At 49.8% G+C, this 18458-nt stretch overlaps 1 protein-coding gene across 1 annotated transcript in view; it reads right to left on the bottom strand.

Annotated features, from left to right (window-relative positions):
- The window catches only part of HYDIN (HYDIN axonemal central pair apparatus protein), a 2467744-nt gene that overhangs the window by 1950768 nt on the left and 498518 nt on the right, over positions 1 to 18458 (bottom strand). Inside the window, exon 10 of the mRNA XM_085640020.1 lies at positions 17698 to 17797. Coding sequence (XP_085496146.1) covers positions 17698 to 17797 — 100 coding nt within the window. The remainder of the gene's footprint in view (positions 1 to 17697; positions 17798 to 18458) is intronic.

Here is an 18458-nt window from a genome sequence, read left to right as displayed (position 1 = left end):
TTTACTATAGGGACTCCAACTTGTGTCCCTGCCAAAGCCCAAAATGCAGGAGGCTCCCTCTTTACGTAATTTGCTTACGTGCTTAATTATGATTTTGCTATCTGCAATTTAGTGTCTTTAAGCGCTCTGAAACATACATAGGGTGGTATATTGCCTTGTTCCAACACAATTGAAATGAATAATAAATCTAATAAATGGCACAGTCCGAAAAAACGCAGAGGAGGCAGTCATCCTGAAGTGCTGTTTTCACCAGTGGAATTTAATAGGCACGACAGAGTTAAGAGTTCAGGAAAAACAAAAAGAAAATGGGGGGGTGTAATGTCGATAAGATGATGACAAAATAAGCAAAAAGAAAAATATCTATTTGCAGTCATGTTACGAAAAATGCACACTGATGAGCGCAAGGAATGATTTTGAAGGGACACTCCCGCTGCGGCGGCTCTCCGCACTGACAGAGATCTGGCCCTAGCACGCGGAGCCAGAAGCATAGCAGTGGGCGCAGCCCGTGCACCTGTTCGGACCCCAGCAGACCTGACCTGTGGTTGGGATCCCGCACCGGGAGGGACAGGCAGGCAGGGAGCTCGGCTGTGGGCCGCGGTAGGGACTTTTTCTCTAGCTCCATGCTGGCCTACCCTGAACAGAGTCCGACGGAATCGACAAGCTGCAGACCCGACTGCGAGCGCAGAAGTGCGGTGAGAGGTGCCCGCGCACTGACAAGAAAGGACAAGGATTTGACTGTGAGGTGTGCCGGACATAGACGGCAGCCAGCGAGCGTTGTACTGGGCTTTGGAATATCCCAGCTGCTTGATTCGGACCCCCCGCTTTCTGAGCTCTGCTCTGGGCTGCTGCTTTCTTTATTTGCGGTTTGGGATGTCTCTGGTGGGGAAAGTGGCCCCGACTTGAGACTGGGCCTGCATTGTACTTCCAGCACTGTACAGCCCAATTTGGGCCGGCCCATGTGTAGGAAAGTGGTTTCTGTTGCAGTAACCCCCCCCCACACTTTTTGCCTGGCTACTTTTTGTTGGTGTGCCCAGGGTCCCTGCCAGTCAAGTTCCCAGGGCCTGTGTTCTTTCCCCAAAATAAACCCAATTGGCATCTCTGGCCAAATGTCAGCCCCTGGTAAATGGTACCACAGGTACCCAGGGCACTGTGACCAGAGAAGGCCTCTAAGGGCTGCAGCACTTGTTGTGACACCCTTAGAGGTCCTGTACCCTGACACTCACACCCTGCCTTTGCAGGCTGCGTGTCTTGGTGTAGAACAAAGTGAAGAGTCGACATGGCACACATCCCTGTGTGTCATGCCCACAAACCACTGCCCTGGCATACATCAGTCACCCCTGTAGCTGGGTGTCCTATGCCAGTGGTCAGGATACAGGTGCATGAGCCCTGTACCCCTACAGTGCCCAAGTCCATTCCTGGGCACTGTAAGTGCAGTGCTGCCATTAAGAGTATATGGTGCTGGGAGTTTGTCATTACTGACTCCACAGCACCATAATGGCTACACTGAAGACTGGGAAGTATGGTATCAAACTTCTCAGCACATTAAACCCACACTGATGTTAGTGTGGGATTTAATGTAAAATGCACAGCAGAGGGCATCTTAGAGATGCCCCCTGAAATTCGACCAACTACTAGTGACCTGGCTGAGTGGCTGCTTAGGCTGCCACCACCAGACACGTTTTTGGACCCCTGGGTCGAGAGCATGCTGCTCTTGGGGGCCTGAAACAATGCACATCCTGGGACGAGGTGCCAAGCCTCCTCCCCCAGGATGGGAAGGGTCCACGAAGGGGAAGCTTCAAAGGCATGCCGCCTATGTGAGCCTCTCCGGACCATTTGCTGCTTTCAGCAACTGGTCCCCACTGGTTCTACCCCCCACTTTGGGCGGGTGAACCGGCGGGAAAAAACAAGTGAGGAAAAGAGGTGTGCCCACCTCTTCCAACTCCACCCCTCAGGTGGGGGAGGCGAGGTGAAGCACAACCTCGAGTCCCCACCATCTTGAGGATGGGGGGACCCAGCCAACCAGGGACAGGCTCCTGCCACCCTCCCACTGGAGAGTGGCAGAATAGGGGGTGTACCCACCTCAGGGAAGGGACCCATTGGTCCCTGCCCTTTACCTACCTGTAACGCCCCAAAATTTAGTATTTAAGGGGCACCCTGAACTTTCCTTTCTCAGATCCAGCCTACCTACAAGAAGAAGAAGGACGAAGAGCCGTGAAGAGCTAACAAGAGGACGATGCCCACTGACTTGACCCCAGCCCTACAGGCCTGTCTCCCCTCAAACTTGCTCCTGCGAAATCCCGGCGTGTCCAGCAGCCAGCAACCTCACAATCCCCAGAGGACCTGCTTGCCTTCATTTCCCAGACTGTTTCCCGTGAACACCGGATGAGTTTAAACTGCAGCTTCTGGTGCCAGCCAGAGCCGCGAATCCAGCCCACTCTGCACCTGCCAAACCCGGCCCGAGCTTGAGTGGAAAAACACCACAAGGAGGTCCCCCCCCGGCGATCCTGACCCAAGATCCGGCAACCCCTGACCTGCCTCAAGCCTCCAGACCACGCCTGCAGCCTCAATCCAGAGGACCATCCCCTACCGCGACCAGAGCGGGTAAGAAAATCCGACCTTAAAAGGCACCCCTGCACCCGACGCCCCACGGCCTTGTGTGCCCAAACCAACGGTGCCTAACCAACCCACGACATCCCAACTTACCCCTCGAAGTGGTGGTCGCACCCAGAAGATCCTCGTCCCCGAGCCTGCAGTGTTTCTTTGTCCCGGAGGTTCTCCACTGAAAACAACAGGGCACCCGACCTCAATACAGCACCCTGCACCCGGCCACACTAGTGCTGCTGAGGGTGCACCTTTGGTGCTACTTTGGTCCCCAACTTGCCCTGAGCTTAACCCTAGGAGCTTTGCTCCCACAACCCAGTGGCCTACTTGCCAGCAGCCACCAACCGGAGGCCCCCTATCCCCCATTGGATAACAATGGACCTCAACACTCTGCACCAGGCCGCCCTAGTGCCGCTGAGGGTGCAACAACAGTGCATCACTAACCCTGGGAGACCCCTGAGTCTAACCCCAGAACCTTAACTCCCACAGTCGATTACTTACCTGAGAACCGTTAACCTGTTTTCCCTCCATAGGATAACATTGACACTTTTTCTCTAAAAAGTTTTCAAGTGTGGAGTTTTGAAATCTAAAAATATTCCTTAAAAATCGCACAAATAACCAAAACGTGTTTACTCACCTGGTTGCAGGAAATGTCCCAGTGCTGAATCTAAATATCCAGTACTGAGTTAGAAAAGTAACGTAAAAAGTAACTTACCTGCAATTTACTGTAAAAGTCTATTCATTTCAATGTACTGCTCCAAAAAGTTTCCAAGTGTGGCGTTTTGAAATCTGAAAATATTCTTTAAAAATCATGCGAATAACCAAAACGTAATTTCTTACCTGTTTCCAGGAAATGTCCCAGTGTTGAATCTAGGTATCCAGCCCTGAGTTAGAAAAGTAACGTAAAAAGTAACTTACCTGCAATTTACTGAAAAAGCCTATTAATTTCGATGTACTGTATTTGCTAAGTGTTGCATACTACTGCTCCCCTGTAAATCAAACAAAGTACAATTTCTATTGCATTTTCAAACTGTACTATATCCAGTAACTTATTACCGAAAATAATTTAATGCTTGCCTGTACCAGGCTTGCTTGGTTCTAAAATTAAACAGCAGTATATTTTTATACATACACAATTGGCCTAGAGTTCAGTTCTTCAGTGTGTGAATTCATTTTCTGACTGAGTGGGTACATCAAATGCTCAACACTGCCCTCTGATACTGCCTTACTGCTCGACCAAGCTACCACTATTAGAGAGTAAGGTTCTATCTAACTTTAACCTCAGCTTACCTTTGGGTACTCTTGGACTCTATACACACTGTACCTCACTTTGGTGCAGTCTATATAGAGCCAGTTTCTTACAACACGTGATTAATTTGGTCAGTCCAGAAGGATCAACACGAGGGGACATGAGCCTTGAGTGCAGGGATGTACCTTGTAAATGGCTGGGGTCAACTGTAACGAAACTGGTGCTCATGTAAAGCGCTCTGATACCCGATTTCTCGGGTCTAGTTCGCGCTATATAAAACTCTAAAAACATTTTTTTTTTTAAATAGCCCCACGGCTCTCAGACTACTTGCCTAGAGAGTGACACCTGTGCAAGCAGTACCAGAGGCCACTGGCTGAGAGGTGGAGGTGGCCACTGTCTTTCTTCCTCATGAGGAAGTGCCTTTGTAACCAGAGGATTATGCCGGGGCACAGGTGTTTATGACATGGCGAGGATATGGCACAGTGGACCATAGTGGACATCCATTGACCTGTACTGAGGGCTAGGATTGGGTACTGAACCTGTAATGAACAGGAGTAAAAGTCTGACATCAAGGTCAACCCGATGGGGTCCTGTTAATAGGCTGGACTCAGTTCTGAATACACCGTCCCCCACTGTACAGCTCAACTCCCAGAGCACGACAATATTATCTGTGGGGCAAGCAAGTATGAAGGGAGTCGTGCCTGGTGTTATGGGTGCATTGGAGGCAATGGCTGGGGGGATGGGGGTGGCACAATGGTGAAACCTAAGAGCAACAAGCCAGTTGTGACTGAAGGAACATGGAGTCCAATGGTTCAATCCTCTAAGAAGACCCACCTGTTCATACAAGTGGGCTCAACACTGGAAGAGCACGCAAGCAAATTCGAACAAATCTTGCAAGCCATCCTTGACTCCAAGTTTCCTCACTTGAAGCCAAAATAGATACTTGTAGCCATTGACACCAGCCACTTGAGGGCTGACCACATGAAGCTGGCAGACTGGGTTGAAGACACTGAGTTGCCCCTAGTATCTCCGAATCCCTCAGTGAAAGAGCTACAAAGAAGTTGTCCATGTTAAGAGATGAGGTCCGGACCTTAAAAATCAGAGCTGGGGATGCAGAAGGGCATTCATGGTGGAATAACATTAGGATAATTGGAATGCCTGAGTCTTTGAAAGGCCTGACCATGGGACACTTCTTGGGGAAATGGTTTCTAGACATGGTGCTGGTGGGCAAGGCTTTGAACCTTTTCTTCAGTGAGGGAGCATGTTGGCTACCAGGACGCCCAACCCTACCGTGTGTGCTGCCAATGCCAGTGGTTGTCTGCCTATTCAGTTATATGGACTGAGCCCTCATTCTTCAGCTCCTCAGAACGAAAGGGCTGTGGAAAATTGATGGGAGTACAATTGAATCTTTCCTGATTATGCATCTGACGTCTGCAGAACTCATATGCAGCCCTCAAAGCTAAAGGCTATTGTGAACGATTACATCCTCGTCTTACAAACTAAACAAGCAGCCTTGCAGTGCCTACCAACGAACGTAGGAGCGATCCAAGAGGAGGAATCCAAGACGACCACAGGTTGGTCCCCACAGCACCCTAGGAAACGCAGTAACCAGGAAGCACAGGACGGGGCGTGGCCGAGCCGGCAGCTAAGATGGCCGCCAGCTAACAAAGCTCCAATGAATCACCGGGCCCAGCGGCAATTTCCCCGATGATCGTACCCCATTCCGGGGCTGCGGACCGCGCACCAGACTGCGGAAGCGGTACTGCGGCCGGCGCGCGGCCTGTCGGCGCTTGACCCCCCCTCGTCTGGCTATGGCGCCGAGCGGCGGCGGGGCCCGGGGGACTGCCGCGGTGTATCGCGGCACTTGAGAGGCCCCGCGAGGAGCGACTCGGCGGACCGGCTGATGGCACCCTGGGACGGCTGGGAGCGCACCGGGTGAGTCGGGCAGCGGGGCTGCGCTTTCCGCCCAGTACATACCGGGGCTGCGGGTGGTGGTCGGGCTGGCGGTCCCTCCCCGTGGCGGCTCGCAGTGCGCGGAGACAGGGCCGGCGGGTCCGGCGGGGGGGATCGCGAACTTGTCGCGCTGGCGGTCACGGTGGGGGCGGGGGCACGCCCTCCTAGCGCTCGGCTCCCCGGAGCAGCATGCGGCGCCCGGTGGGCCTCTTAGGGAGCTGCAGAGACCCCGCGCAACTCGCCCTGCTGTGTGGAGACGCCTTCCAGGAGCCGCCTTGGAGCAAGAGAGTACGGCGTGGCGCATCTCTTGGCCAGTACTGAGACCGCGCGCCCGGGCCCACAGTTTGCTTTCTGGAGCGGGGGTGCACTGCCCTTATGGGGTGGGCGCTCCGCGGCTGCACGTGCCCCGCGGACTGCGCCCTCCGGCGCTGGCATCGTTCCGGGGCCTGCCTGTTGTCCTGAGGGAGCTCTGACTGGGACTACAGCACAACATACCTACACCCACGTAGGGCTGGGTAAGTGTCCTGCGCTGCTTGGGCCCCCACGGGATGGGACGAAAAGACCCCCGGCAGAGGAACCTCCCATTTGAAAAGGTGGCTGGCGGTGAGGCCTCGCTCCCCGCGGGCATGGCGGACGCGGCGCCGGTGGGAGCTCCACCCGACTCCTCCGGGGCTTCCGTGGCCGCTCTGCTCCTTGAAATGAGAGCGGGTTTTAAGGCACTGGACTCACGTTTTGATACCCTTGATCAGACCATCGCTAGCCTGGGCGCCAAAGTGCAAGCGCAGGAGCGGCGTATGGATGTGGCGGAGGCCCGGGTATCCGATCTGGAGGACGGGACTGCTCAGTCACTGAAGCGGCTGGAACGGGCTGAGCGCCTGCTCAAGGAGGTTGCCATTAAGAATGAGGATTTGGAGGCGCGCGGACGCCGCAACAACATTCGCATAATGGGGGTCCCGGAGACAACGTCAACTGGCCGCATGGACTTGTTTGTGGAAAAGCTGCTCACGGACTTGTTCGGCAGCGAGCCCTTCACCGCTGGCTTTGTGGTGGAAAGAGCCCACAGATCACTGGGCCCCAGACCTAATCCTGGCCTTCCTCCCAGGCTGATTGTTGCGCGGCTCCTGAACTTCAGAGACCGGGACACCGCGCTTGGCTTGGCTCGAGAACGTGGGTCAGTGGAGTGGCAAGGTTCCAAACTGTCATTTTACCCAGATTTCACGCCAATGGTTCAGGAGGCGCGTCGGAAGTTTCAGGGAGTCAAAGCTGCGTTGCGCAATCTGGGACTCCGCTATGGCATGCTATATCCCGCTAGGCTCAGGGTGGATGTGGGTGGTAGATCACGCATCTTTGACTCACCAGCGGAGGCTCAGGAGTTCTGCCGCACGTACAAGACTCGAGCCACGCAGACCGCTGCGGGGGGTGTGACAGCCTCCCCGCCCCGCAGTGGCTCGGATGCCAGTGTGGACCTATTTTCAAACTCCGGCACGGGTTGATGCTGCATGCATTTTGTCATATTGTATCTCAAGTTGATTTATTTCGGGGAAATTGCAATGTTATCACAATACCCGGCTCTTAATTGGGTTTGTTAAGTATGATAATTCAACTGTTCGGTGAGTTTTCGGGTGCCACCCCCCCTAGGTGTAACCGCGGAGTTTGTGCATTCTACTTTGAGGCCCAGGTAGTGGACCTTACTCGCACGCCTGGTGATCACTAGGATGGCTGGGCGGATTAGCTTGCAGAGGGAGGGCCGCCTTGGGGTTCACAGGTGGCTGGGTGGGGGGTGGTGGGTAGGGGAAAGGTACACATTTGGCGCAGATTGTTTTGCTTGTTTTAGGTTAGCATTGTCTTGGAAGTTACAGATACAACGCAATCCTGACAGTACACATCACACGTGGGGTTTCGATGACACGGTTAGGTAATACTCTGGGCCCTTCAGCCATCACCATGATGACTTGGAATGTGAGGGGCCTCAATAACACACGTAAAAGAAGGCAGGTGATACATTACCTGCTCCGGCATGCGGTCGACATAACATTCCTGCAGGAAACACACCTCCCTCCCTCAGATCCGGCTCGCTTTGGCTCCAGTTGGGGCACACATAGATATTTTGCCAACTATAGCAACTATGCCAGAGGCACAGCAATATTGATACACAGGAGGGTCGCCTTCACTCCTATTGACATAACCCGGGATCCTTTGGGGAGGTATGTACTGGTCACAGGTCAGCTGCACGGCTATAGGGTCACTCTGGTTAATGTATATGCCCCCAATGTGGACGCCCCGGAATTCTTCCATGATCTAAATACCCGGTTGGCTAGGCATGACCCCCAGGCACTCATAGTGGGGGGTGATTTCAATCTTACACTCTGCCCGGTGCTGGACAGCACCTCTAGAGCCCCGGATCCTAAGCCGCGGGCACGACGGGCCCTGAAAGAGCTCTGTGCCCAATACGCCCTACTGGATATTTGGCGACATCACAACCCCACCCTTAACAAGTACACTCATTACTCTAGCCCGGACCAGGTTAGACTACTTGCTGATCTCGCCCGGACTAGTGGATTGGTTTGCTTCCCTCGCCACGCTCCCCAGTACGTACTCCGACCACTCGCCGGTAACTCTGCGGCTGTTGATCCCGCGTCCGGAGGGGTATGAGCGGCGGTGGCGGTTTCCGGGCAAAGCCCTGCAGGACGAAGTGTTCAAGTCAGAGATTCGGGAGGCCATAGAGGACTATTTTGATAACAACACGGGTTCGGTTGAGTCCGCGGTGGTCCTGTGGGAGGGGTTCAAGGCCACTCTACGGGGGGTATGCATATCCAAGCGGGCTGGGGTACTCAGAGACCTCCGGCACGACATTTCCCAGTTAGACTCCCACCTTGCATGTGACCCCTCCGGGGAGCTCCAGGCGGTGAGACTGGCCCTTTTGGTTGAATACAAAGACGCTGCCGATAGGGAAATATTATACCTGGGTAAATACCACACAGCACGCAGGTACGGGGAGGGGGATCGCCCTGGCAGGGTTTTGGCACAAATGCTGCGACCACCGTACAACAGCGCTTTCATCACAGTGCTACAGTCTGCGTCGGGTGCTTCCCTTACCTCGACGGCCGCGATTCGGGATGAGTTCCTGGACTACTACACCAAGCGGTACTCATCCAGGGCGGAACCGGACGGCACAGCCCAGACGGCGTATCTTGATGAGGTCGCTCTGGTGTATTTGTAGAAAGACATGCTGGAGTTTATGGCTAATTCCATAACTCTAACCGACGTTGAGCACGCCATAGATACCCTGCGGGGCACGTCTGCCCCGGGCCTAGATGGCTTCACGGGGGACTTTTACAAAGAGTTCAAGGACGTGCTGGCACCTCAGCTACTGGAGGTTTACGCAGAGGCCTTGGAGAAGCAATGCCTCCCCCCCACATTACGAGAGGCTGTTATCATACTGCTCCCAAAGCCGGGCAAAGACCACGCACTATGTGGTTCCTACCGGCCGCTGTCTTTATTAAATCTAGACTACAAAATCCTGGCTAAGGCGCTTGCCAATAGGCTGTCACAGCTGATGGAGTACATTATTTCACCGATGCAGTCTGGCTTTGTGCCCCATCGTTCGACATCCTTGAATCTCCGCACGCTTTTTGCGGTCCTACATAGAATACAACCTGACATCCCGGCGGCTGCTGTCTTGTTGGACGCGGAAAAGGCGTTTGATTCTTTGGAATGGCCATTTCTCGTGGAGGTGATGAGACGCATGGGGATGCCTCTTGGGTTCATCGCCACGGTCTCCTTGCTCTACAGCCAACCATCGGCCAGACTTCGCATAAATGGCTCTCTGTCCCGCCCGATTCGTCTATACAGGGGGACCAGACAGGGATGTCCCTTGTCCCCACTACTGTTCATTCTGGCCATGGACCCGTTGGTCAGGCACCTCCAGGAACGCCATCTACACAGAGGTATTCAGTTTGCCTCTGGCCCGCTCCTGGCCTCCCTTTATGCGGACGACACTATTCTATACGTACGGGAGCCACGCGTCAACCTGCCGCCCCTCATTCACGAAATTATTCGTTTTGGCGGCTTTTCCGGTCTGGGGATCAATTGGCATAAATCGACCATATTCCCGCTTACGGCGGGCACGGCCAGGTGGGACTGCGAATTTCCTCTTGAGTGGTGTGTCGATTCGGTGAAATACCTGGGTATACACATCCATTTAGACCCCGCGCATATCATTCGACTGAATTATGGGCGGGCCGTTGCGGGCCTGGAGGAACAGGTTACGAGGTGGCTGCGTCTGCCCCTTTCACTTGCGGGCCGGGTGGCCATTTTGAAAATGGTGGTCCTACCGAAATTTTTATATTTGTTCAACAACATTCCGATCCCCCTCGCGGACCATTTTTTTCGTAGGTTACGCGCACCCCTGATACGTTTGATATGGGGGGACAGGAGGCCGCGCATACGCTGGTCAACGCTTACTTTGCCGTACGAGAGAGGTGGGTTCAATGTCCCGGACTTTCAGCTATACTATTTGGTGGCACAGTGCCGCTATGCGTCGGCATGGTTCCGCCCGGACGCCCGTATCCCATATTTACGCCCTGAGGCGGATCTGGTGCTCCCTGGCCGGTTGTGCGAGGTCCTCCCGAGTGGCTTCCCGAGGGACAGGCAGGACATACAGACTGTGTCCACAACCTCTTGGGCGTGGCATAAATTGCGGAAGCGTACGGGTGCAGCGCACCTATACTCGTCTGCGTTGCCCTTACCCAATGCTAGATGGCTCCCCATTACCGGGGAAAAACTGGTGCAACACACACTGGCCGCACTGGATATTGTGAAGGTGGGCGATTTCTTCCCCGGGGGTCACATATTTTCGCTAGATGAGGACCCCAGGTTCACGGAGTGCGATTTCATGACTCGGTTTCTATTGAGCCGATTGAAGTCGGCGCTGCGGGCGGCGCTTCCGACCTACCCGATTGAGCCCGAATACTTCCCCCCGCTTGACTTGGTGTTGGGGTCCCAGGATGGTGCGCGCCTCATCTCCAAAATGTATAAGTCCGCCGCTAAAGCATTGCCGGTTGACGACTCTAGGGTGAGGGAGGCGTGGGAAGTGGACACGGGTCACACTATAACAGATGAGCAATGGCAAAAATGTTGCGAGGTCACTAAGGACGTTTCGCTTAATAGCCTCCATAAGTTGCTGCATTTCAGGTTTCTGCGGCGGGCATACTTTACACCGGCCATGGCACACAAGATAGACACCAGCAGGCCGCATAGCTGTGCGAGATGCGCGACCCCGCATGCAGATTTTTTCCACTTGGCATGGTCCTACCCCCATCTGCAGCCCTATTGGAAGGCGATCCACGACACCTTGGGGAGGATGATAGAACTGCCACTGGTGCCACTCCCCGAAATCGCGCTGTTGGGATACACAGTACAGATCCCCCTGAAGGTTAGGAAATTCACTGCATTGGGACTCCTCCTAGCGAAAAGGGAAGTCGCCATCCATTGGGGGCAGGAAGGCTGTTCCCAGCCTACAAAGTTGGCTAAGGAGTTTAGTATACTGCAATACCAATTTGGAGATATATTCCAGTTTACTGCCTCTGACGTCCCGACCCAAGGATATATGGGGTCCTTTGAGAGCCTATTTGGAAAAGCTTAAGCAGGCCCCCAACTCTCAGCCAGATAATGGTATAGTGCCTGAGGGTGTGGGTTGAGAGGTTACTCTTAGAACGTTTAAGTGGTACACCTTCAATCATGGATACCTACACATGGAGGAGTTGGGAGGTGGGGTGGGGTCGGTTTGGGGGGGGTGAACTGACGGTAGAGTACTCCAGTGGCGGGATGAGGGGAGGATGGGCGGGAATGGATGGACTATGGGGTTGGTTTGGGTGCGGAAAGTGACACCTGCTCCCATTGGTTGGAGCACTATTCCTTACATAACGGGCTAGCTGGCAGGGACAATGTGCATGCTTACTCGTATTCTCGGCTAGGGTACGGCAACTTTTGGGGGATGGCTGTACTGTTGGGTTTGCATAATGCTTTGGCCGTTTGCATCACGGACTCTCTTTTGGTGTTAACACTGTCAGGAACTGCTAGAATTGCTTATTCATTCGTTTTGTTTCTTTATTTCTCTTTTGTACTTCCTTGCAATGTTCTGTCACTTCCATGCGATATTGGAAAAATAAAGTGTTTAAAAAAAAAAAAAACAGGAAGCACAGGACAAGACAATGAAAGAACAAGAAGTCCAAGATCAAGCGCGTCTGGTCTCAGCAGTGAAAAAACAAAGTCGACTACTTCTGGATGTTGCAGTCTTGGAACTGGAAGCATTCTCAGGATCAGGAGACAGAGAATCTGTTGAGTCGGTGTAGAGCACAGAAAGCGTCCGGCTCTGACTCCAATGTCTGCAGATGAGATAATATAAAGACTTTGGACACAGTGTTCAAGCTAGGGGCAGCAGGTCGCTGGTGGCGGACTGAGAGTCACACCAATTCGATTATGGCCAAAATGTATACATACTGGCAGGGAGGGCTGACCAGTTTTAAGACCACAAGGGTCACATGTTGGCGCTTTGTTTAATGTTTGTGAATGGCAAAGGGTCGGCGGTTACTTCACCTGATGTGTGGGAGTTGAGGAAGTTAAGTTTCTTATGTTTCTTTTTAAAGGTTGTCTGCCTGCACAGAGCTCAGACAGGCAGAGGGACTTATTTGAGGTTGTGTTCCACAATGTCCAATGATCTAACGAATGGGCTGAACAGCAGATATGGAAAGTCCCCACCAATTTACAACATAATGAAGTGGAATGTGAGGGGTATGTTCACAATCGCAAAGCATACATACAGGTTACACACACATAAACGCCACAGAGTTGTACAAGTTATCCAAAAGGTGGAGAGTGAATTGGTTTGTACAACTTACACAGAATATGCTAGAGGAGTGTTGTAATGGATAGCATTAGGCACTCCATATGTGGTTTACTCTAGGTAGATGAATCTTCAGGGCAGATATGTAGCATTAGCAGGATTATTGGATGGATCTCCTATAAATATACTGCCGCTATTTTCCCAGAGAAGTAACCACCCAACCTTAGATTCGCTTAACCCTTCCCTAACTACCAACATAGAGGCTCTGTGTATATGGGATTTCAATAGTGTTCCACATATTGTGGTGGACAGGCCACCACGCTACTTTCAGGAACCCAGAGTATATGGGTGTCTGCTCATTTCTCACAATACATTTTAAGATGGGACCTTAATAATGCATTGAGAACCATGCATCCCCCACAGATAGAATACTCCAGTTTAGCACTACATGACTTGCATACTGGCGTAGATCTGTTCCTATGCACTCGCAAAATGATGATTATGGCTATTAATAAGGAGCACTTGGGCCGTACACTATCAGATCACAGCCCTCTTAAGACTGTGGTGCACTGGGGTCCCACTCAAGTACAGCTATCTGGAGATTAAATGTTAATGCATTACTGGATGCCTTGTTTAAAGAGAGTCTAGGCACCGCTATCACACATTACTTAACAGATAACCAGGGGACAGCTAGAGATGGGTTTGTAGCGAGGGGGTTCCTTCAAACTGGTGATTACAGGGTTATGTATAAAGACCACATTAGGGTCAGGAAGGGGTTGGCTGTGGAAATCATGGACATGGAAGGAGCAATCAGGCTGGAAGAAATCAGTCAGACACAGAGGGACACCCACATCAAATAGGGCTTAAGAAGGAAACACAGGGACTTTGTGGGCAGATTAGGGGAAGGTCAACTACAGGTAGCATATGGAAAAGCAACATGATGAGAGGGATAGGTCAGGCTGCTGACGACTGTGTCAGATAGGGAGTCTGGCTGACTCGATCTTGTTCAAAGGGAAACCATGAAAGAACATCTGACCATTGATGAAATTAGGAAAGCGATTGACCAGATGATGCGAAAAAGGACATCTGGGACTTGTGGCCTACCGGCAGAGTTTTACATCACTTGCAGGCAGCGATCGAAGTGCATTAAAAAAAGTATGGGAACTATAATGGTATATGAAACGGGGCAGGGTCAAAGGTGTGGCTAAAAAAAAAAATATTCTGTACGTTTTTTGGTCTTTCACAGTCAGGTAGCTACATATAAAATAACGTGCAGCTTAAATGAAAAAAAAAAGATTTTTACTATTAGTTAATGCACTGCAGAGGTCTGCGGGCAACCAAACAATCACAAAATTAAATTGTGGTTGGTGCATTTGAGAATATTGACTTGTGTATTTTTATTGCTACGAGGTCACAGCTTGTGACAGAAAGCACTGTGAATATCTAAGTCATTATTTTAAACTTGCATTACACACAGTATAAGATAAGACTGCTACAAAATGCGCAAAAAGGATTAAGATAAACTGGTGCTTCCAAAATACAGATTTTAGTAATACCCACACTGCATGTAATGCAATTTTCTTCCATAACTCTCCCTTCAACACCTCGTCAGAAGTGGCAAGAGCTATATAAATACAATTACAATTAAGAGCACGCACTTCACAGCTCCGTTAACACTTTGCAATACCACTCAAAAAGAATACATTTTTGTCTTAACAAAGCTTCAAGTGATTTAATCAATTAAAGCCAGTACCAGCTCTCAAGCATCCTTTACATTTGCAGAATTAACACGTTGCACACATTTGCATTTCTTTCAGGTAAGCAGGCATCCTGGCAGAAAGGCTTGTTTAGCTGTCTGCCCGGTTTCGGTTTCATAGCACAGGAGACTCACTGAATGACAATTCAGCTGAAGCATTCACACAGAATTAACCGCTTCGGAATAGTAGACTTTTTAGAAAAAGTAGGCAAATGATTTTTCGTAAATCAAAAAAGTATGGGCACGTCGTGATCCTCCAATCCTGCCGACTTTGATCTCTGCTAACAAGAACTTGCTGGCCCATAAGCTCCTAAAGTGTTATGAAACTACTAACCATATGGTACACTTATTAACCTCAATAAACGAGGCTTTAATTGCTGTCCTCCCGAAACCAGGCAAGGACCTGCTGGAGATGAGTTCATACTGCCCATTGTCCCTTCTCAACCTTGATTACAAAATCTTGGGGAAGGCTCTTGTTAACAGGCCATTGCCAGTTGTTATTTTTCATAGTGCACCTTGATCCGAATGGTTTTGCGCCTGGAAGAAATGCCTTCCTAAATCTCCCTAACCTGTTCAGCCTGATAGATAATACACAGACAGAGGGATCCTACCATCTGGCGATGTCAATTGACATTACAAAAAAACCTTCGATACCCTTGGGTGCGAGCTCTCTTACATGTCCTAGAGCTGCTGGGAATAGACCCAAACTTCCATAAAAAACACAGGGCCACCGCCGCTTCATTGATTTGAGGCTGCTACTGGTCAAACACCTAATTATTTGGAAGTGGAAATCGCCAACTCTCATCCCCCCACTGTCACTATATGGGAACAATCCATGAAAACGTGGGTCCAGACTGAGAGCGTTGCACTGCACAAAGAAGACTCGAGGGGATTGCATAAGTACCCTCTTGAGTCCAGTTGAAACACTATTCTGGTTGCACTCCAGTCTGCTCTGCCGCACACAACAAAATCCCCCAGGGGAGCGCTGACCCCTGTGGAGGCTGTGGGCTCTCCAGACACCCGACTCTTGCAAGGAGTGCCATCTAAACCACACAGACTTCTTCCTTCCGCATTATGCCTATTGTCCGAAGTGATGTTGCATTGTAGATGGGCATACGTTTACAATAAGCGAGTGTGCTGGCATGCTCAAATGTTCTGAGTTTGCTGTTCTTCATTATTGTTTGGTTTAAACCAAATCTTCTTATTGATTAATGATAGCAGGACCAGACGCTGCAATCTCCTTTGCTTACACATTGTCTTCCATACATATGATTATGCCACTTGGTGACCTCTTTTTTTTTTGTTGAAGAACTGTATCTCAATGCCTGTTTCCATTTGAACATGGTGCTGACATTAAACCATTCATGACTGTGATATGCATGCTGTAAAAATTAAAAATGCTCAATTATCAGATAAAAAAACAAACAAATCAGAGTAGTTGGCGATAAACAGAAACACTAAGCAGAGCTGCCCACTGTCACCCATAGTTTTTGCCAGGTCAAATCTTGATACGCATGACAACCGACCTTGGGTGGATGCTGGGATATTGAAGCTGGGCGACTTTTATGTTCATGGGACTTTACACCCAATGCAAGACTTATAAGGCACAAATGGGTTGGGCTCTAGCCAATTCCTCATAGACAGTGCATTGGTACACTCGCTGCGTCCGTTGTGGCTTACTGATACGGTTGTGTTGCCTACACTACAACTGATGCTCACGCAGGGTTGGGAGAAGGGGGCAGTGGCAGTACTGCATTCTTTCTTACTATCCCTAAAAAGGGACCGATCTGTAGCAGGTGAATGATAAATTAGTAACTTTGTCTAGTGAAAGACATAACAGATAAGTCATGGTTGCCTGTCCGAGTTTGTACAGAAGATCTCCAGGAATCCAAGACTGAAATATACCTATTTTAACTGCTTGTATCAGACAACCCGTACCCCTGAACGCAGAACACATTTCAGGGAGCTTGTTTCAATTGATTCCGCTATCACAAGGCAGATGCAGATTTTCTTCATATGATGGCGAGGGGCCCACGTATACTGCAGTTCTGGGGGAAGGCGCTGGAAACATTGATAGAAATAATGTGCAGAACGGTGAAATTGAACCTTTTAATATGTTAATTGGGCCTCACATCAGGACTAAAGACAAAATCCCTCTTCAGATTTATAGATTTGGCACTGGTCCTGTTGAAACATCCACACAGCTATGTCCTGGAAATCAGATTGGGCACTGGAGGTGGGAGGATAGCTCAAGAACTTGAGGAAGTTGGGAGGTGTAGAGACAGATGCCCGGAGAGGGGAGAGTCAGGAGGAGTGGTATGGAACACATACATAGTGGAGTTAAAGGCTACAGAAGACTAGAGGCAATCATGAACAGAAGAGGGAAAGAAGACATATTGAGTATATGAGGTCAGGTGTACATCGAATCCTCCTAGGGTTATAGAACATGGAGTACATTAATGCGATATTGTATAGGATATATGGTGGAACTCCCAGGGGTTCAAGTAGGGGTTAATGCACACGATCTAGCCAGTGGTGGGGAAGTAGCTTGATAAGTGGTGCAAGATGAATGGGTAACAACAACTAGTTTTAATTGGAGACAAGAATATGGATATTCTTCTGTGGAACATTCCTTTGATTCCAGTGTTATAACTTGAGGAGTATCTCAAACATGCCTTATTGTACCGGAGATATATCAGTTACCTTTGATAATAACAAGAGACCTGGAACTGGTGGCAGGGATGAACTGGAAATCAAAATCAGCCTTAGCAGAAATGTTCAAACCAGCCCGACGCTGCATGATAATGGACCACGACAGCGCATTCTGTTCTGAAATCGAACCCTTAGCCTGTATGCCGTTGGGGCAATCCTAGCATTGCAGAATGACCAATTCGGCCCTACTTGGAGGTTTCTAGGACGACAGCAATACTCCTAAGGGAAGCCAGGAAGCGGATAGCAAGTCTTGGCAGCCATTGACAAGACTGGCACTCTCTGGATAGAAGTAACATCATTCTAGCTTCCTTCTAGCTCCTCTGCAAAACCTGACACAAATCTGCAACATAAATGATTCTATGCTCTCACTCTAAGTATTGATTTTATAACATTTTTGTAACAATTCATTGGTAATGGTTTTTAATAACGAATTTGCATTCTAGACATGAAAAGCTTCAGTCGAAAATGACTTTTAATAACATCTCAAAAGACCAATTAACATCAGACCACTGTGAGAAATACAGAGCGCCCAAACCACTGGAATAATCAAACAATGTCTCATTTGTCTTCTAGGTACCTCACCTGTGATATCGCAGTAAATAGTACATTGGTACACCTTGGGCTCTTGAGGTTTAAAAATAACATTTACATCCACTGATGAATTAGGCCAAACATCTCCTTCCTAAAAATAAAACAATAAACAAATATTTATGTATCTTTTCTTATATTTCGACAAATGCATTTGTGAAAGATCTTATTTCAAGAATGACCTCAATGCTACACAGTGACAGATTCAAAGTCCCAACAGTGCATTGAATATTTTACTCTTTTAACCAAGAACCATACTGTCAATATTGTCACAGGTGATCATTGGTAATATATAGTTATTACGAGGGCTTCTGAGGAAGCTTTTACCAGGTACATACAAATGATATAGCTGAACAAGTTACTTACCTTTGATAACACCATATCTGGTAGAGACAATATCTAGCTGCACATCCCTTACCTTTGAATTTTCCCAGGCGTCCGACTGGATCCAGAAGATTTTTTGCGAGCAGTACCTCTGCGCAGCCACAGGTGGCATAGGTCTGTTCCACGTGGCGTAGGCGCCGCCAGAAGTGATGTCCACATCACCTATACAGGCGCCACCTTGAGTGTACGAAATAATAAAAACGAATCGCCTTCCAGTAGAAGGAATAGCTCTAGTTCTATCCGGGACTGCATCTTATCTGAAAGATTTGTGAGTGGGAGATGTTAAAAAAAAATTCTAACTCTGTGACTTAGTAAACCTTTACACAAGCAGATTAAAACAAGCTCGATTTCACTGCAGGTAAGGTTAACTC

Source organism: Triturus cristatus, chromosome 12, assembly GCF_964204655.1.
Source record: "Triturus cristatus chromosome 12, aTriCri1.1, whole genome shotgun sequence".
NCBI lineage: Eukaryota > Metazoa > Chordata > Amphibia > Caudata > Salamandridae > Triturus > Triturus cristatus.
Note: the sequence above shows the minus strand (reverse complement) of the source record. Positions and strands in the feature narration are given on the sequence as shown.